The 21,254-nt window shown below is 38.9% G+C and overlaps 2 protein-coding genes across 2 annotated transcripts in view; one reads left to right on the top strand and one right to left on the bottom strand.

Annotated features, from left to right (window-relative positions):
* The window catches only part of UBAC2 (UBA domain containing 2), a 208,435-nt gene that overhangs the window by 166,727 nt on the left and 20,454 nt on the right, over positions 1–21,254 (bottom strand). Inside the window, exons 2-4 of the mRNA XM_011219272.3 lie at positions 13,129–13,256; positions 10,598–10,717; positions 9,961–10,070 (exon numbers count right to left, since the gene is read on the bottom strand). Coding sequence (XP_011217574.2) covers positions 9,961–10,070; positions 10,598–10,717; positions 13,129–13,256 — 358 coding nt within the window. The remainder of the gene's footprint in view (positions 1–9,960; positions 10,071–10,597; positions 10,718–13,128; positions 13,257–21,254) is intronic.
* GPR18 (G protein-coupled receptor 18) lies at positions 90–4,551 on the top strand. The gene is made up of 2 exons (XM_002914864.4): positions 90–309; positions 3,104–4,551. The coding sequence occupies exon 2, from the start codon at positions 3,137–3,139 to the stop codon at positions 4,130–4,132; it is 996 nt and encodes a 331-aa protein (XP_002914910.1). The 5' UTR covers positions 90–309; positions 3,104–3,136; the 3' UTR covers positions 4,133–4,551.

Genomic DNA, 21,254 nt, shown 5'->3' with positions numbered 1-21,254 from the left:
CATAAACAAATCATTTGTGAGAGAAACCACATCCAGGGTAAAGTCATAAGCTGAAAAAGCCTCATTTCAGAGAGTACTTCCTGAAAGAAACAAAGCAGCAATTACAGCCGAACGAGTACCAACTCCTATGCCAACTATTATATTTCAAACAACTTTGTAAAGGAAAAGAAGAGCCTAAAACAAAAGAAATACTGCATTTCTTAAATATACCTTTTCTAGAAAGAGCTACTTTAACCAAGATAGCTCTTTTACATAATTGGATATAATGAAAAATGCTCCTCTCTAACACCGCCTTTTGATGGACAGGAGGTAAGTAACATTTAGTTAATTTTATCACAGATTATCACCAAGGAATGCTATACTTAAGAGGAACAAACTTCCTGCTGTAAGTAAGGCATGGGGAGGAACAGTACAGCATGGGAAAAATGGCCAATAATATTGTAATAACTTTGTATGTGACAGAAAAAAAAGTAGTGCTATACTTACTAAGTTTCAAAATAATTTGTCTTAATAATACATTATTGACACCATGCTGGCAAAGAACCTTGAAATGGGTTATACTGTCATGTTCCTGCACTATTGTGACTTTTTATTTACTTTCAACACCGTTTTACGTTAATAGTAAATGTAATTTTTTTCAGCTTAAGGAAAATGCTGTTATAATAAATCCTAAGTATATTTAGGAGTCTTTGTCACTTGGTTTCAATTACATACACTGTTTCACAAAATGTACTTAAATGCTTAAAAAAAAAAAAAAAAAGACTATGGGGCACCTGGGTAGCTCACTCAGTTAAGCATCTGACTCTTGATTTCAGCTCTGGTCATGATCTCAGGGTCTTGAGATCAAGCCCCACATGGGGCTCTGTGCTCAGCACATAGTCTGCTGGGGATTCTCTCTCTCCCTCTCTCTCTGCCCCTCCCCCACTCGTTCTCTCTCTCTCTCTCTCTCTCTCTCTCTCAAATAAATAAATCTTTAAAAAAAGACTATAGATAGTTACTGAATCTAAAATTTTTAAAACGCTGATTTGAAAGCCAATCACTTTTTAATATTTGCCCAAAATGTGTTTGTGTGTACACAGCACAACCTATCCGGATGCCTTTAAAACATGCATCACACATATTGTTTTCAACCTTAAGCAAATGAATACAAGTGTTGGCGACATAAAAGCAGCCTGAGCCCAGTGGGGGTTAAAAGATTTACTCAAGGTTTCTAACTATGAAATTTACAACAAAATTCAGGGATGAGGATGGCGGAAGGGAGTCCAGAAACAATATCAAAAGAGAAAAAAGATACAAAATTTCATTTACATTACAATTGCTACTATTTAAAAATTCAATGAAAATTTAAAAAGCCTCCAAAATTACCCTCCTTTCTATAATACTGGAGATTTAATTTTTCTATGTAGTACTTTTCTCATTTGATAGAAATTAAAATTCTAGTCACACCAATATTTGGAAATTTTAATTAATACAGGCTATTAATACATAGAATTCTAATCCAAAATCATATCTAACCTAATTACTTGGCAAACTAGCTGTAGTCAAGAAGGAAGGAAAAAAGGAAGAGAGGGAGGAAATGGAAAAACAAACTCATATCTTGTGTTTGTTCACAGCAGTTGCTCACATTCATTTTATTTTTTATTTTTTTGCTCAAATTCATTTTAAATTATCAACAGCCCATGATGCCACTAACCAGACTACTAATCACCCCCACAGTTCTCACTAAAGAGAGACTTAGGGCTGAATTAGAGACAGCCCACTTTGCCAAGTGACATTTCTGAAGGAAACTTTTCTAACACCTCCATGTTTCAAGGGGATACCACAAGATTCCATCTCTCTGTAAGCGAGTTTATTTTTAAAATCACTGCTGTTGATGTTGCATCATGGGTGATGGAAGTTTCACTCTGAGAAGGGTTGATGATATTCACAATCACAGCTAAACTCCTTTCCATTAGAAATGGACACTGTTTTTTTGGTGATGGGAATTAGTTTCTGCATACACCTGAAGTTATTGAGTGACTTCTAATTAATAACTACTTGTCTTTGATACTCCTTTTTTAAATTTAATTTGACCAATAATACTTAAGTTTCTCCATCTAGGTAGCGTGAAGGCATGACAGTTACTACACTAGCAGTGTCCTCTTCTCAAGGTGCTGCTTTCTGTGGACACCAGTGACATCCATTTCTAGGACACTGGAAAACACCATCTGGAACACAGTGTTAGGCACTTGCAACTGTGTATTAAAAACTAGCTCATCTATTGTTCTAAGAGTCAAGTTCTTAATCTGTAGACCATGGCACAACACACTGCTGTTTTTAGACCTCTGAAAATTGAGAAAGAACATACTACTATGAGAAAGTGTTTCCACTTAAAAAAAAAAAAAGGTTTAATAACTAACCAAGCACATATTTATTGACAAACCAGAGTAGTTGCTGTGGGTCTCTCCTTCACTCATCCATCAATTTGGCAAATATTTACTTAATGAGCACTCCTATGGACTCAAGAAGCAGTGGGAATATAGTAGGCAAAAGGAAAAGTTCTTGCTCTCAAATGAGAATTACTGTGAATTAACCAGTTATGTGGTTCCTTCATTAGTTTTCTAATACACATTTTACATATTAAAACTATATTTAGTGAGTAAAAATTCATTTTTTTGGACATTACTAACCTGGGTTAAAAACCATTTAAGCAGAATAAAGATGATAAAAAAGTAGCAAGCTATTTTGTAAGATTCGAAATTCTGAATGGCCTACTTAGTCCCAAAGAATGTTTTTTATAAGAATAGTTGCTACCCAATTTCACAGCACAGGAAAAATCATTTTTAAAAAAGGTTATTCTTTAAGGGAAAAGGGAAGTGAGCAGAGAGAAAATGAATAAATTTGCCAGTGCTTTATAACACACCAGATCATTTTAATAGGTTAGTGCATATTAGTCATAATACCTAGGAAATGTATTTCTTAATAAATACTAAGACACATATATTGACTCTACAACATAAAATACTCTTACAATTAAAATCCACTGGCATCCCAAGTATGAGAGTGTTAAGTATTTATTTTTCAACAAAGGGTTTTATTCCTCCTATTCTTAACTATTTTACAGTTTCTAAGTGTCATTTCCCCAGCAAGCCATAAGATGACCACTCCTCACAATCAAGCTCAACCTGGCCCTTCAAACGATTCACACCCAGAAGAATACAAGATCGCAGCCCTTGTCTTCTACAGCTGTATCTTCATAATTGGATTATTTGTTAATGCCACTGCCTTATGGGTTTTTAGCTGTACCACCAAGAAGAGAACCACTGTAACCATCTATATGATGAATGTAGCATTATTGGACTTAATATTTATAATGAGCTTACCCTTTCGGATGTTTTATTATGCAAAAGGTGAATGGCCATTTGGAGAGTACTTCTGCCAGATTCTTGGGGCCCTCACGGTGTTTTATCCAAGTATTGCTCTATGGCTTCTCGCTTTTATTAGTGCCGACAGATACATGGCCATTGTGCAGCCAAAATATGCCAAAGAACTTAAAAACACAGGCAAAGCCGTGCTAGCATGCGTGGGGGTCTGGATAATGACCCTGACCACCACCATCCCACTTCTGCTGCTCTATGAAGACCCAGATAAAGCCTCCACACCCCCCACCTGCCTGAAGATTTCTGACATCATCCACTTAAAAGCTATTAACATGTTAAACTTCACTCGACTGATATTTTTTTTCTTGATTCCCCTGTTCATCATGATTGGGTGCTACTTAGTCATCATTCATAGTCTCCTTCACGGGAAGACATCTAAGCTGAAACCCAAAGTCAAGGAGAAGTCTATAAGAATCATCATCACACTAATGGTGCAGGTGATCGTCTGCTTTATGCCTTTCCACATCTGTTTTGCTTTCCTGATGCTGGAAGGGGATGAGAACAGTTACAATCCCTGGGGGGCCTTTACCACCTTCCTCATGAACCTCAGCACCTGCCTGGATGTGATTCTCTACTACATTGTTTCAAAACAATTTCAGGCTCGCGTCATCAGTGTCATGCTCTATCGCAATTACCTTCGGAGCGTGCGCAGAAAAAGCTTCCGGTCTGGTAGTTTACGGTCACTAAGCAACGTAAACAGTGAAATGCTTTGAACAACAAGCCGGTTTTTGTCTTTAGTTTCTTTATATTCATTTTACTAACTACCCTAAGGTCAGTGGATATTCTGTAGGATATTACCAAGTCTCTTCTCTCCTGAAAAAAACCAAGCTTAAAAACACTTTTGTGGGATCTTATTACGTGACAATGTAATTAAATATTCTTAAGTATTCTAATGTCATTATTTTTATTTTCAAAGCTTGTATGAAACACATTTGTGAGTTACTGGGAGAAAAATATACGATTTGTATTTCATAATCAAGCCTTATCTAAAAACATAGTTGACAATTTTTTGGATTTAATTCTATGTGCAAGTGAGTCAATGTCAATCAAGTCAGTAGGCCAAAAAAAAAAAAAATCCACTTACTGTTCAAAATAGTTTAAATTATTAAATTATAATTTGATTAAACCAAAACGAAAGTCCTTTTGGATTTAATTTATACTCAGGATTGGTGGTCTAAATCTTAAAATATTTTGTGTTCTAAACACCAAACTTCCAAGATTCCTACACAAACAACTATGTTCAACCCATCACTGTTACTTGCCACCGACGAAAATTAGCAGGAACAATCACCTGAAGGGGCCTGCAAAGGCAATCTCCATCACCCCTCCCCTATTCTGAATTCATTTGCAGGGGGGGACCAGACAACAGTCATTCAATAAACACTTACTGAGAGCCTACTGTGCACCAGACTACGACCAATGCAGGAAACCTAATCTGAGACCCTATTTCTGCCCAATAACCCAAGTTGATTCCTATGACGTGAAGTTTCTGCTGTGGGGTAAAATATATTTCTCCAATATAAAGTTTACTCTTCTTACTGATTAAACATCATAAGAGAGGGGCGCCTGGGTGGCACAGCGGTTAAGCGTCTGCCTTCGGCTCAGGGCGTGATCCCAGCGTTATGGGATCGAGCCCCACATCGGGCTCTTCGCTGTGAGCCTGCTTCTTCCTCTCCCACACCCCCTGCTTGTGTTCCCTCTCTCGCTGGCTGTCTCTATCTCTGTCAAATAAATAAATAAAATCTTTAAAAAAAAAAAATCATAAGAGAATAATTTTTTCCCAGGCCATTTATCATGGTATAACAGCACTAGTCAGGGACCTTGGATTCTTACTCCAGCCTTGCCATTTAATTTCCCCTAATAAAGTGGCAAACCAAAGTAACTTCCCCATTTAAAAAAAAAAAAAGGAAGTGAACTGTAATGTGTCAAGTACATATTATTCTAAATATTATGGAGATATGCAAATGAGTCTACCATAACTTCCTCCCTGATAAATCACCTTCATTACTCTTAACCTGATCACCTCCTAATGGGACTAAGAATCAAATAAATGCATTAGTTAGAAACGGATTTCTATAATTAACATGGGTAAATTCATATTCTTAAAAAAAAAGAAAAGATAAACATAAAGGAACCTAATCATAAAATAGCATTTTAATACTAGACGATCCCTTAGATGATCTTCTAGTCTAACTTTTTTATATATAAAGGAACTAAAGTCCAAAGAGGTTATGTGACTTGTTCAGTTGAAGAACCAGGACTAGAAACCAAGTTCCTGTTATGTCAACCACCAATTTTCAGTAATATAAAGCAAACAAGTTCACAGAACGTAAACATTCTCAGAGCTACATAAGATAAATGAGTCAAGATGATACTGAGAGGTAGTTTCTCCACAAAAAGAAAACTGCTCGAAGTTTTTAGTTTAAATAGTCAAGTGAGCAAGATACTTCAGCAAATATCTTTTAAACATATAATTTCTGAAACACGGAAAATAACTCCTATATTTGATATACAGGTTTATGGTACGTATTTACAGTCATAGCCTATCTCAACTATACAGTCTAATCCACACTTACGTAATTTATTATTTCATTATTTTTACTTTTAAAGATTTTGTTTTTAAATACACCCAGCATGCGGCTCGAACTCACAACCCTGAGATCAAGAGTTGCATGCCCACTGACTGAGCCAGCCAGGCGCCCCTTGCATAATTTATTAAAGGGCAAGTTCTCGGGGCGCCTGGGTGGCACAGCGGTTAAGCGTCTGCCTTCGGCTCAGGGCGTGATCCTGGCGTTGTGGGATCGAGCCCCACATCAGGCTCCTCTGCTATGAGCCTGCTTCTTCCTCTCCCACTCCCCCTGCTTGTGTACCCTCTCTCGCTGGCTGTCTCTATCTCTGTCGAATAAATAAATAAAACCTTTAAAAAAAAAAATAAAGGGCAAGTTCTCTACAATGGCTTTTCTTGATGTGAAGAACTTAATTTGGGAGCACAGAATACAACAAAAAACTTTATTGACACAAAGTGAAAATATGTATTATGGTTCTCATAGTAAAACTATACATAATCTAAAGCACAATTAAAAATAACTTTATTAAGCTGTAATCAGATACATTTTAACATGATGTGTGAAAACTCAAAATTCCACATATTCTGGAGAGTTTCAATTCTGAGAAACAATATAACATCCATATGTAAATACTAACAACTAAAAAATAATAGGTATTTAAGGACAGTTGTGTGATAGGCATTGGTTTCTAAAAGCACCTAATATACATAGCTTTTAATGGAGTTATCTTTACTTTCAAAATATAATGGTTACATTTTCTGAATTTCAAATAACAGTCTTGAAAATCTATCAGATGCTAGGTATAATTCTACACAGGACAACAGAAAAGAAACGAACAGGTCTGTGGTTCAAACCTCACCTTATAGTCTTATGGGGCTACACTGCAATCAAGGCTATCCCTTCAACACTACAGAAAGTAAGGCAATGAGTACATAAAGTAAAATTAGTTCTCCCTCAAACAGCCAGAAGGATGGCATGGAAGGCCCAGGTAATAATGACAATGACAATGTAATAAGTGCTAGGGATCTTAATAAATTGGCTGGAATACACGTAAAGGGCACTTACTCCTGCCAAAGGGCAAAAGGGTGAAAGAAAGAAAACTAAGCAGGCATGAGAATACAAATACATGTTAAGAAAGCTGAATGACTGATGGGGTGGCTTGAAACACTGGATTGGGGCCAGATTAAGAGGGCTCTGAAGGGATAGAAGAAAACCAGGATGAGGGGTGGGGGGGGGGTTGTCACTGCTAGGATGTTTGCATGAAAGAGCTCACTTAATTCTTTTCACTGCCTGGGAAGTATAGAGTACTGACCCTTAATTTACATATGGGGGTCAACTATAAACTGAGCTCAGGAAGGGGGAACTTGAGAGAAGTAACGCGCTCAAGATTATACACAAGTAATAACATGAGAGAGCTGGAATCGCAAATCTGGTGTATTTGATGGCAAAGCCTCTGCATTCCCACTATTCCAGACTACTTCGCTGCCATCTTGGAGGAGTCTGATTTTTACTTTGAAGGAAATGAGGATTTAAAAGATTTTAAAAGGAATACTGGCATGGTTGAACTTGCATTTTGAAAGAATAACTTCTAACCACATTGCATGGGATGCTTTGAAGTGGATAGGAAGACTAGTTAGAGAATTACTGGAAAAGATCAGAGTTTAGGGGTGCCTGGGTGGCTCAGTCGGGTAAGCGTCTGCCTTCAGCCCACATCAGGATCTGGGGTCCTGGGAATGAGCCTGGTGTCAGGCTCCCTGCTCAGCAGGCAGTCTGCTTCTCCCTTTCCCTCTGCCCCTCCCCATTTCTGCGCTCACTCTTGTGTGCTCTCTCTCTCTCAAAAAAAATAAATAACATCTCAGAGTTTAGACTGACTAACAGCAGGAGTAGAGAAGATTTGGTTAATGAATGATTTACACAGGACTTCAAATTAACAGGTCCTGGTGCCCTAGTCCAAGGATGAGAAAGAGAAAGACCGGATGACCAGGTAGATGGAAATGCCATTAATGGAGTTGGGAGCCCAGCAAAAGAGGAGACCAGAAGAGATGAGAGCTCCAAACACGACAAATTTTCTCTGAGTCTTAGAAGTCACTAGGAAATATGATTCTAGCAAGATCAGGAGACTAATACGGGCTGGAGATAGAGAACTCGGAAACAAACAACAGATGTTAACTGTAGTTGAAGTCATGGGAGTGGACAAGGAAGCCCAGAGAAAGCCCAGAGTGGCTTGAGGAAGGAGCTGCACACAGTATTTACGATCGAAAGCACCAGGAGAGAGCAGTGTGCTGGGGCTCAAGGGAGCAGGTTAGTTCGTGAAATAATGGGAGCTCAACAGTATTTATGAGCTACTGGAAGGACAAATAAAACAACTGAAAATAATCCACTGGCTTTAAAAATTAGTTGGTTGCTGGTGACCTTTATAAGACAAGTTTTAACAACAGTGAGGTAAAAAAGAAGAGAATTAAACAGAAATGAAGAATTGTAGAGAGTGCAAAAAATTTGGCATTGGTGGCAAAAGAAAGGGTAACAAGATGTTAGGTGAAGAATACTGCAAATTATGAAGCACACTCACTAAAAAAAGAGTAGTTTCCTCTCTTGAGTTTCTGAAGCTTTGTTACCATCTAATGAAAGATGTGTTTACAAAATGCAGAGTTTACTGAAATAAAGATTTATGTTTCAAGAAGTCTATGCTTGAGAAAGCTTCAGGACTCTAAAAAGCCATAGGTAATGTTTCATGATTTGAAAAGGAAAGAGAAATACGTTCTCATTCAGGTGATGGCTGAATTAACATTCATATTGTCTTTCAATATACTTTCATATCTCAGGAGGCCATATAAAGAGCCAAAAAGAATTTGCTAGGATGAGAAATGTTTGGGGAAAACTAATGACTTAGGAACGTTGCTTCTCCTCTAAATCAACATGAATCATTCCTGACAAATACACTATTTTCCACAACAGCAGAAGAGTCGACTTAAACATCTCCATCTAATTATAATTACAACTCATAGAACTCAACAAAAAATGCATAACTGCTGACACAGAACTTAATCTGTCTCCATTCAGATATCATTCAGAATCACACATTTTTAAACAACTAATGGTCAACATTCATTTAATGAGTGTAACTATAATTAAGTAAATCCCATAAAGGCTATAGTGTAAATATTAACAACATAAGTGTGAAGGCTATTAGATCACTAACTATATTCTTAATGTAGAGATCCAAAGTGAATCTGAATTAAGATACATTCTCTACCCAAACAGTTCTCTAAAAACATATATCTAAGTTAAAATAAGGCAGAAGTTAGTATACACAGAATTTTAAAAGCCTATATCTTTATTTCATAGTACTTCATCTCTTAGATACTTAATTCCAAGATGCTTTAAGGTCATTTATATGTGCTAACTACTCTACTTTTAGGTACTAGTTATTTCATAAACTAATACATGTTTTGTTTTGTTTTGAAAGAGGATCAACACAATGTGAAAGCATACACACACACACACACACACACAGAGTTAGGCTGGCCATGGCAGGCTGGCTATGAAGTTATAAACTTTGTTTTATCTTTGGCATAAGTATCTAAACAATATCAATTTTAAAAACATCATTTTTCAGAAGCTTAACTTCAGACAAATTGTTTCCAAATCTAACTATATTTTGTTTAATCGGTTCATAAAACTACAGATAAAATTTCACTATAAAAATACAAAATTAATTCTACTCCTGGACCAGAACAGTACATTCATTAAAAATTCTCTGAAATATGGGATTTCAAAGCTGAAAAAAAGGGTGTAATACCAATTCTGTTTCAAGAACGTAATGAAAATATGATTAAGTATACACTGGATTTTTTTACCCATAAAATCAATTTTATAACATTCATGAGTTTAAAATATTCTTTTACTGACTTTCATATATAATAACTTAAATCAGATTTAAGTAATTACTAAGCTATTCTTTGAGAGCTACTTACAATCCAGAGGGCAAATTCCCGGCTGCAGCGATACCAAAGAAATACCACACGGCCTCAACGAGGATGAAGTCAACCAAGGCTGACAAAACCCAGGAACCCAGCAAAAAGGACTAAAAATACAACAGGAGGAACATTATTAAAAGGAGTCTTCGAAAAATAAACTAACATTTATTTAATTAGAACCAGCTCAGGCACATTTAATTTGTTTTTATTAGCACAGAGTTTTCAAAATGGGGGATTAAAGCCATATTGGTCAAATGCATTAACACTTTCATAATTTCTAAGTATGGTGAAAAAAAAAAGATATTTATAGCATGATTTATTTTTAACAAGTAACACACAAACCATTAAGCAAAATAAGTGATTAAAATTTTACTGAAGTCATAATCCCAATAAAAATTTTTATTAGCCACTCACACCTGATATTATCTATTATCATTATTATTTTCTTATGCAAGTGGCTTAAATTTCAAATTTTTCTTTGGCTAATATCCATACTCCAAATCAGACAGAGGATCCTGTAATTAAAAGATAATTGTTATCAAAGCTTAACAAAATAAAAATATTTAAAAATAAGAAAACAAAAATACTTTTTTCCATAACCTAAGTAACAAAGGGAAAATACATAAAAACTTACTGCAAATTTTCTGCTTCCATATCTTCTTTCAAATATCCTAAAATTATAAATAAGCAGACTACTGCAGAAAGTATCTTTCAAATCAAGGCAAATTATTCTTCCACATATCAACCTCCAAACCTAAATGGGGATTTAAAAAAAAATAATGAGTAAGATTTGTTCAGATTTCTGCCTTAGCAAATTTATTACATTTACTTTATACTGCTTATTTTTAACTCTAATTTAATAAAAATAGTGATGTACACACAAAAGGAAAACTCCTCCATGTAGGCAGGTACTCACCTTTACAGCACAGGTGCCTATAAAGCAGGGCATTAGAAGGGGACTCTTGCCTATCTGGCCAGATAAACCTAATTAATCCCCCAAATCAGAAAGGTACCAACTTGGGGCCAGAGGGCCCTTATGTTCCCTTATGGCAGTGGTTCTCTGGGCTGGCCACATACTAGAATCCCCTGGGGATTTTTTTTAAAAGTACACCAATGTTTAGGCCTACCACTACATTTTTCAACTCAGCTGGTCTAGGGTGAGGTCTTGGCATCAACGTGTGTGCGTGTGTGCGTGTGTTTAGTTTATTCAGGTGATTCTAATGCGCAGCCAAGGTCCAGAAGTGCACTATAGCAACTGAAATAATACAGAAGTAATATTATATTCTGACAGCAGTAATTTGGATAAATAACTGAAAGACATTCAGAGGAACTTGATAAAGCCAACATGAGCAATGGTATTAATTACATCACTATGAAGAAAAGATGTAGTGTTCCAGAAGTAGAGTATTATGCTTAAAATGGCTGATCAAGTATTTAGCAAAGAAAAGGTAGTAGGTTACATACCATAATTTGCACTAACACTCTGTGATATTGTGACTTATAATAAGAAATATAGATTTGGGGGTGCCTGGGTGGCTCAGATGGTTAAGCATCTGCCTTTGGCTCGGGTTCTGGTCCCAGGGTCCTGGGATCGAGTCCTGCATGGGACTCCCCACTCAGCAGGGAGCCTGCTTCTCCCTCTGCCTCTGCCTCTTCCCCTGCTTATGCTCTTTCTCTCTCATATGAATAAATAAAATCTTAAAAAAAAAAAAGAAAAGAAAAGAAATATAGATTTGGTTTTCACTCTCATTTCTGGTACAGAGCTCTTAAAATCCTTTGAATTTCCTAACTGATGAAAGGCAGAAAGGCGTCTTTTTTTGGGTCAATGTGTGACTTTTAGATGTACCTAAGAATGGGGGCTGGTTGCCAAGGGAATCAACCTTGGGATTAGAGGGTTGGAACTTTCAGTCCCACCCTCTGACTGACCTACGAGGGAACAGGGAAGGGCTGGAGGTTGGACCAACTGCCAATGGCCAGCGATTTCATGAAGCCTCCATCAACACCCAAAAGGACAGGATTCAGAGCTTCCAGATTGGTGAGTACAAGGTGCCCCAGAGAGACCATGGAAGCTCTGTGTTCTCCCCGCCATTCCTTGCCCAATGCATCTCTTCCATCTGGATGTTCATCTGTGTCCTTTACCCTAACCTTTTTTGATAAACATGTAATCCAGTAGGTAAAATGTTTCTCTGAGTTCCGTAAGCCACTGTAGCAAACTAATCAAACCTAAGGAGAGGGTCATGGGAACCTCTGATTTAAAGCCAGTACTAGAACTAAGTACTAGTAACAACTTGGACTTCCAACTGGCATCTCATGTCCTGGGGGAGAGGGTGGTAATCTCTCATCTGTTGCCAGCTGGTCAGAAGCACATGTAATAACCTGGGCTTTGCAACTAGAGTGGGGTCGGGCAGCCTGTGGGAGAAGCCTTCACCTGTGGGATCTGATACTATCTCTAGGTAGACGCTATCGGGATTTAGTTGAATTGTAGGACACCCGGCTGGTATCCAAGAATTGCCTGGTGGTGTGGGGAAAGCCCCACGCTGGAATTGGTGTCCGAACATGCCATTTATGCTCCAACTCACAGACAAGACCCAGCACCAGCATCTTCAAAGAGATCAGCCCATAAATCTCAAAAGCCATAGAGTTCTGCTCTTCCCAGAAATAAAAACCCAAGGGAAATCTCCTACTTGATATAACCACCACCATAAAGTAATTCATAGATTCACAATCTGTTAGAGCTGGAAGAGCTTAGATCATCTAATCAATACTCAGACTTGGAATATAAAGTTTTGAAATCTTAAGTACAAAAATGCTTTTAAAAACGTTAAGAATGCATTCAAATCATAATTAAAACAGATTTAACATTGCTTTTTTTTTTGAAGTTGTAAATTGCATTTCCATGAGTAAGATGTGATTGTGAGATGTGCCTACTCATAAAAGGAAATACTGCAACTGTTTTATTATAACCGGCTTTCCTGCAAATATTAATAAATACAACTAGAAAATTCACTTGCTGATAGAGTATTAAAAATAAATAATATTTCTTAAAAACTTAGAGGCTTTGAGGGACAAAGAAGAACAGAAAAGAAAAAATAGCAGAAAAGAAAGAGCCCATCAAGAAAAGATTTTGCCTTCTCTCCTCACAAAGGCCCATGAAGCAGAGCTCACCTGGAAGTCGTCCTTGACTGCTTGGAGGTCATACACGAAGAACCTCTGACAGTGCGGCAGGAGGAGGGCTAGCAAAAGGGACAGGGCACTGGGGATCAGCAGAAGACCCTTGGACAGAGGTGCCTTATCTAGAGGGAAAAGAAAACTTCTTTCAGAATGACTAATTCTAAGACTTAAAAAACCACTTGGGTGAAAAGCATGAGAATTCACTTTCTTTGTATTAGAATGAGACAACGTTCACAAGCTCTGGAATTTAATCTGTATTAACGTATATCTTCACAACCTCTATCTGCAGAGGTAAGTGATCAAAGGGCACCAGAAAACAAGTAGAATTTGCTGGCAGGGGTTCACTGTCATTTGGCTCTCACATGAGACCAAACCATGGTTATAACTAGTAACTTCCATAGGACACGTTTCAGAAATGGTCACCAAAGTGTGAAGAAATAGAGGAGTATGTTTTCCACAAAATTGACCAGTTAGCTCCTGAGAATGTATGAGATTCACACACATAAACACTTTTTCAAAAAAATAAAAAAGCAGTTAAAAGTCCTACCTTTGCTGACTGCAATGGCATGCTGAGATTTTCAGCCAGCACGACCACTGGGGCCCAAGTTAGTTTTCCATTGGAGAGCCTTGTCTAAGTCTCATGCAGCCATCAAGTTACAGCTCAATTTCCACTTCCCTCCATCAGTCTCAGTGAAGCGTTTAGCTTTGCCCCCACTCTGCACCCTTGTTTCCAGGTACTATTTGAATAGTCAGGGTTTCATACTTCTTTTGCCTTCCTGACCACATTGAACACACCTGAGGGTAGGCCACCTGCCTTCTCTTCTCTACAGTGGCCACAGAGCCTAGCACAGTTCCTTGCACATACGAAATGTTCAGATCATCAACAGGTAAGACCACAGGAAAGTATCACCGATGGCAACGTGCTCAGATCGTGTGAAGTGCACTTTAACTGTATTCATAAGAAATTCCCTGGGAGCGAATTTACTAGTTACAGTTGGTAATGTGGTTATTGCACCCGTTTAAGTACACAAAAATAGACCAACTGTTTCCTTTCTGGTAAGGTCTTGCAAACATCTAAACTGGAACCATTAGTAAGGTAACTGCAAACTGTCTTCATAACCCAGATCCAACCAAGACTCCAGGGAATCTAAAAACTAAGAGAGCTCCTCATGTCCTAGCACCTCAAAAGTACAGGAGAGCATTGTGGCTGTGAGCTTGACCAACTTAAATTCTATCTTGCAGCTGTTGTTCTGCTCATCTGTAAAATGAAAAGAAAAGAAGCTACCTCAAAGTGTATGAGAAGCAAACAAAAGAAAGAATGCCTCTAGGGGAGACGGCTCCCACCGCCACATGCACACCACCCAGGAGGAAGGGTTTCCTTCGGGGCAGGTGAGCTCCGGCATCTGTGTGACAGGCTGGAAGACGGAGCCGGGGTGATGCAGCTGCACCCTGAAGGGGCAGCAAGGCTCCTGTCTCCTTCTTCAACTTGGGCTTCCGCCTATCCTTGTGAAATGGGCCCCAACACTGATTCCTGCCTCTGCCTTGCCAGCTCTGAGCAACTCAACGTTACTGGAAGAAATTGGAGCTGAGCTACAAGATCTCCCTGCAGGTTCATGGTCTCAAATCTCAACGGACACTCTCCACCGACCAGCAATTCTACTGCTTTTCTCCAACTTCTCATTTCATATTATCTCCTCCTCTCTCCTCAAACCTCCCTGCTCCACACTCCCAGCTTGGCTTACATGTCGCCAAGCGAAGAAATGAATGCTTTTCTCGGGTTACTCTCCATCATTTCCTAAAATTAGTAAGTACTTCTGATAGATCACACATTACCCTATGCCCCTGGGGTACAGCAATTAATGATGGACAAAGTCCCACTCCTTTGTGGTCTAGACAGGAGAGAAAAGAGAACACACAAAACTAGGTACATATGTATGGTGTCAGAGGGAAATAAATGCTACAGAAAAGTCAAGCAGGATAAAAAGTATGGTTGTGCTATCCACCATGCATTTCCTGGTCTCTTTCCAGACACGTGACATGACTGCTGAGCCACTCATACCCGCCCCCAGCTGAAGTTAGGTATGACAACATGATTTGCTTTTGCCAAGTCAGTGTGACACACGTCACTTTCGTGGCGATACCTGAAGAGCAGTGGATGGTGTTTCCCTCTGCCAGTGCTCAAGGTGGTAGCTAGGCTATCAGATCCCAGAGGTGAAGACGACAAGGAATAGACCTCCCAGGTGACTGGGAACAGAGGCGTACCTTCAGTGAGAAACGAATCTTGTCGTTTTAGGCCCCTAATATTTTGCAGCTGTTTGCTACTGCAGCATAACTTAACCTATCCTGATTCAGGGGAAAACACAGTACTGGTGGGAAAGAGGGGTACTATTTTACATAGGGTGATTAGAAGCCCTTCTGATACAGTAAGATTTGAGAAGGGACCTGAGAAAATGGGCCCTGCAGATAGCTGGGGAACTGTACTTCTTTTTTTTTTTTTTTAAAGATTTTATTTATTTATTCAACAGAGATAGAGACAGCCAGCGAGAGAGGGAACACCAAGCAGGGGGAGTGGGAGAAGAAGAAGCAGGCTCATAGCAGAAGAGCCTGATGTGGGGCGATCCCATAATGCCGGGATCACGCCCTGAGCCGAAGGCAGACGCTTAACCGCTGTGCCACCCAGGCGCCCCTGGGGAACTGTACTTCTGGCAGAGGAAACAGCAAGTACAAATACTTTGAGACAGGAACATGCTCAATGTGATTAAGAAGCTGCCAGAGGCAGCTAAGAGCAAAAGAAGCACAAGGCAGACAGGTAGGATATAAGGTCAAAGAAGTGGCGTAGCGAATGGAGTAGAGCCCCGTAGGCAAGGATAAGGACTTTAACCTTTCCTATAAAAGTGACGGGATGCTTTTGGGAGACCTAAGGAGAGGAATAACATGATCAGACACATCTTCAAAGGATCGCTTCACTTGCTATATTGAGAAGAGATTACGGGAAGGCACGTATGGAAGAAAGGAGACCAGTTAGGAGGCTATTGTGATAATCCAGGCAAGAGAGGAAGATGGTCTGGACCACGGTGGTTTAGGTGGGGGTGGTAAGAGTGGTCTGAATTGGGATGCTCTTTGAAGGCACAGCAGGCAGGATTTGCTGGCTGACTGGGTGTAAAGTATGGGTACATGGAAAAATCAAAGATGATTCCAAAGTTTTTGTTCTGAGCAACTGGAAACACTGCTGCCAGTTACTAAGATGGAAATGCATCACCCTTGCCCTTCCCGTGCATACATCCCGGGCCCATCTTGCAAAATACTCCCAAACCCCATCCCTAACCCCACTTGTCAGGGCTCTATCCTCTACCCTGCTACTCAACGTAACCAGTCCATAAACTGCTAGCAGTCCACAGTGAGGTACAGAGTTTGCACCAGAACGTGAACCAGCACATTACATCCTTCAGGGAGGAAGTCCTGCTCTGGAAAAAAAAAAAAAAATCAACCAAACTGAACATGTGCTTTGCTCAAATGTCACCTTATTTGTAACTACCCCATGTAACTAACTTTGGATTACTTTTTTCATAGCACTTACCAACAACTGGCTTATTAAATAGTGACTCATCAAATCTGTGATTCAAAATGACTGTAAGAGACACTATTATTTTAGGTGTCACTAAAAAAGAAACACTGCCTTATAAAATTCTAAGATGTTATCAATTATAAAGGACACCCAATTTTAGAAATGCTAAAATGTGAAAAATGCAATTTAGAATCAAGAAATATGTTTCTTTGTGTATTGCTTCTTGAAGGCAGCAACTTTGGGATAGTCATGCTGCAGATCTCCCATGCCGAGAACAGAATCTGGCCCATTAAGGCACTCAGTGAATGTTTGTTTAATGAAAGGTGACTGACGTCTGAGAGATGGAAGCCACCCCAGGGTCCATCTGTGTACAGGTGGATAAACAAAATGTGGCATACACATACAATGGAATAGTATTCCATCTTAAAAAGGAAGGAAATTCGGGCACATGCTACAGTATGGACACACCTTTCAGACATTATACTGAGTGAAATAAGCCAGACACAAAAAGATAAATACCACATGACTCCACTTACATGAAGTACATAAGCGGTCACACTCATGGAGACAGGAAGTAGAATGGTGGTGGCCAGGGGATGGGGGAGGGAGGAATAGGGAGTTGTTCAATGGGTATAGAGTTTCAGTTTTGCAAGATGAAAAGAGTTCTAGAGAATGTACTTAATGCCACAGACCTGTATAGTTAAAAGTGGTTGAGATGTCGATTTTAGGTTATGTATATTTTACCACAACTAAAAATCAGAACTAAAAAGAAATAAAATAATTGCTGAATGAATAACTGATCCTATTTTTACAATCATTTTAATTCTGTCCAGGCCTAAACAAACCCCAAAAAATACAGATCTGATAACTTAAATCAGGTAACTCTACCATTAAGCCCTTTTTTTTTTTAAGTCCTCCTCTTAAGATAAGAAAAATCAGATCTCCAAAGTCTATGCAGAAAGCAACAATCTGCAAATGCCCAAGAAGTTCCACACCACAGGGTAAGTACACAGTATTACTATGGACAGCAAGATTTACTGATCAATTCATGATCTGTACATGGCACTATATGAAAATTTTACCTCAAAAAAGGAACTTTAAACAATTACAATGATTAAATTCTCATTAATAACATGCATACTTAAGTGTTTAGTAAAGTGGCTACACATTTTTTGAAATGCATCAAAAAATAAGATGTATTGGGACGCCTGGGTGGCTCAGTCGGTTGAGCGTCCAACTCTCGATCTCAGCTCAGGTCTTGATCTCAGGGTCACAAGTTAAGCCCTGTATTGGGCTCCACGCTGGGCAAGGAGCCTACTTAAAAAAAAAAGAAAAGAAAAGAAAAGAAAAGAAAAAAGGATTGATGAAATAAATAAAGGGATGGATAAGATACAGCATATATAAGAAAATGTTAATTGTAGTATTTAGGTGGTAGGTATATGATGTTCACTGTACCATTCAACTTCAAGCATGTTTGAAAATATTCATAATAAAATATGTGGTGGGGGGAACACAGTGAATCACAGAATTTGAAAGCTGAGGGACATCTGGGTGGCTCAGTTGGTTAAGCATCTGGCCTCGGCTAAGGTCATGATCCCAAGGTCCTGGGATCGAATCCCACATTGGGCTCCCTGCTCAGCCAGGAGCCTGCTTCTCTTTCTGACCGCGCCCCCCCAACTCATGCTCATGCTTGCTCTTGCTCTCTCTGTCTAAAATAAATAAATAAAATCTTACAAAAGAAAAAAAAAAGCTGAGAAAGAACTTCAAAATACATGAAGCAAAAACTGACAGAACTAAAAAGAGAAACAGATAAATCCCCAAATACAGTTGGCTACTTCAGCACTCCTGTCAGTAATCAAAAAGTAGACAGAAAATCAGTGTTATGGACTAATTGTGTCTCCCCAAAATCCATGTGCCCCAACTCTCAATGTGACTATATGTGGAAATGGAGCCTTTAAACAGATGAAGTGAAGTAATAAAGGTAGCAACCTAACCCAATCTGTCCATGTAAGAGGAAGAGACCTCAGCAATGCACACATACAGAGAAAAGACCATATGAACACCCAGGGAGACAGCCACCTACAAGCCAAGGAAGGAGGCTTCAGGAAAAACTTGCCAACACCTTGATCTTGGACTTCCAGCCTCCTGACCTGTGAGAATATAAATCTCTGATATTTAAGGCAGTCTGTGATACACTGTTATGGCAATCAGTAAAACTATGTAAGACTTGAAAAACAACATCCATCACTTTGACCTGATGGACTATTATAGAACACTCTACCCAACAATAGCAAATTATATTTTTTTCAAGTATATATAGAACATTCCCCAAGAAAGATCATATCCTGGGTCATAAACACACCTCAAAAAATATAAAAAAATTAAAATCATACAAAGTGTGTTCCCTGACTATAAGAGAATTAAATCAGAAAACAGAAAAATGGATGGAAAATCCCCCCCCAAATTTGAAAGTTAAACAACATACTTTTTTTTTTAAGATTTTATTTATTTATTTGAGAGACAGAGAGAGAGAGAGAGAAAGAAAACGAGTAGAGGGAGGGGCAGAGGGAGAAGCAGACTCCCTGCTGAGCACGGAGGTGGATGCAGGGCTAGATCCCAGGACCCCGAAATCATGAGACCTGAGCCACCCAAATGCCCCTAAACAACATAGGTCTAAATAATATCTAGGTCAAACAGGGAATGACAGGGAAACTAGGATATGTGTTAAAGACAATGAAAAGTGAAACTACAACCAAGTAAAATTTGCAGCCTAAAAATAAAGCAGTGCTTAGAGGAAAATGTATAGCATTAAATGCTTATATAAGAGGGGAAAGGTCTCAAATGATGATGTAGGTTACAAGCTTTAAAAAAAAAAAAGAAAGAAAAAGAAGCGCAAATTAAACCCTAAGCAAGCAGATCAAAAGAAGTAACATATGGGGGCGCCTGGGTGGCTCAGTCGTTAAGCGACTGCCCTCGGCTCAGGGCGTGTTCCCAGGGTCCTGGGATAGAGCCCTGCATCGGGCTCCCTCCTCTGCTGGGAGCCTGCTTCTTTCTCTTCCACTCCCCCTGCTTGTGTACCCTCTCTCACTGGCTGTCTCTCTCTCCAGTAAATAAATAAAATCTTAAAAAAAAAAAAAGTAACATATGGGCAGAAATCAATGAAATAGAAAACCAAAATACAATAGAGAAAAATCAATAAAACTAAAAGCTGATTCTTTGAGAAGATCAATGAAATTGATACACCCCTAGAAGGACTGATCGGAAAAAAAAGAAGACACAAGTACCAGTATCGAGAATGAAGGAAGAGGCGTCAATACAGATCCCACAGACATCAATAGGATAAGGGGTTGCACAACATTGTAAAATGTACTTAATGCCAGTGGACTGTACACTTAAAAATGGTTTGAATGGGGGCACCTGGGTGGCACAGCGGTTAGGTGTCTGCCTTCGGCTCAGGGCGTGATCCCAGCGTTATGGGATCGAGCCCCACATCAGGCTCCTCTGCTATGAGCCCTGCTTCTTCCTCTCCCACTCCCCCTGCTTGTGTTCCCCCTCTCGCTGGCTGTCTCTATCTCTGTCAAATAAATAAAACAAAAAAAAAAATGGTTTGAATGATAAATTTTATGTATGCACTTTTTATCACAAATAATTATTAAAATATTAAATATTAAAAATAACATTTTATCCCTTAATTTGACAATTTAGACAAAACAGACAAATTTCTTGAAAGATAAAACCTACCAAACCTCACTTAAGAAAGCAATGGATAACTTGAATAGTCCTACAGAAATGAAGAAATTGAATTTCTTAGTTAAAAGTCTTCCAACAAAGAAAACTCTAGGCCTGATGGCTTCACTGAAGAACTCTTCCAATTATTTAAGGGGAAAAGAGTACCAATTCTACACAAACTCTTCACCATAAAGAAGAGGAGAGAACACTTCCAAATTCGTTTTATGAAGCCAACATTACACTGATACCAAAACTGGACAAAGGCATTAAAACAACAGACCAGTATTTCTTAGGAACAGAGATGCAAAATTCTTAACAAAATGTGAGCAAACTGAATCCAGCTACACAGAAAAAGGATAAAACATCACAACCAAGTGACGTTTATACCAGGAATTTAAGTAAATCAATGTACTTCATCATATCAATAAAGAAAACCATACCACATAACTCTACTCACACTGTGTACAATTCTCTGCTTATTCCACAAAGTCAATTTTTGTCAATTCATGAGGCAAAACTGGCCACTTACTGCTGTATTTAATGACAGGCTACCTCCTTGATCAACTCTTACCACTAATCCTATCCAACATGGACTGAGCACTCACCAAGAGCACAGTACTACACACAGCACGCACTACCGTGCTCCTGACACTTGCACCTCAGGACCTTAACACTTGCTACTCCCTCTACCCAAAATGTTCTTCCCATGTCCAGCTTATCCTCATCATTCAGTCCCCATTCCAAACAGCATCTCCTCAGACTGACTTTCTCTCATGACTTCATTGCTCTAGAGCACATCATGCTGTTTTATTTACTTTATAGCATT

Source organism: Ailuropoda melanoleuca, chromosome 7, assembly GCF_002007445.2.
Source record: "Ailuropoda melanoleuca isolate Jingjing chromosome 7, ASM200744v2, whole genome shotgun sequence".
Classification (NCBI taxonomy): domain Eukaryota; kingdom Metazoa; phylum Chordata; class Mammalia; order Carnivora; family Ursidae; genus Ailuropoda; species Ailuropoda melanoleuca.
The sequence above is the reverse complement of the archived record's forward strand: the minus strand, read 5'-3'. Positions and strand labels throughout refer to the sequence as shown.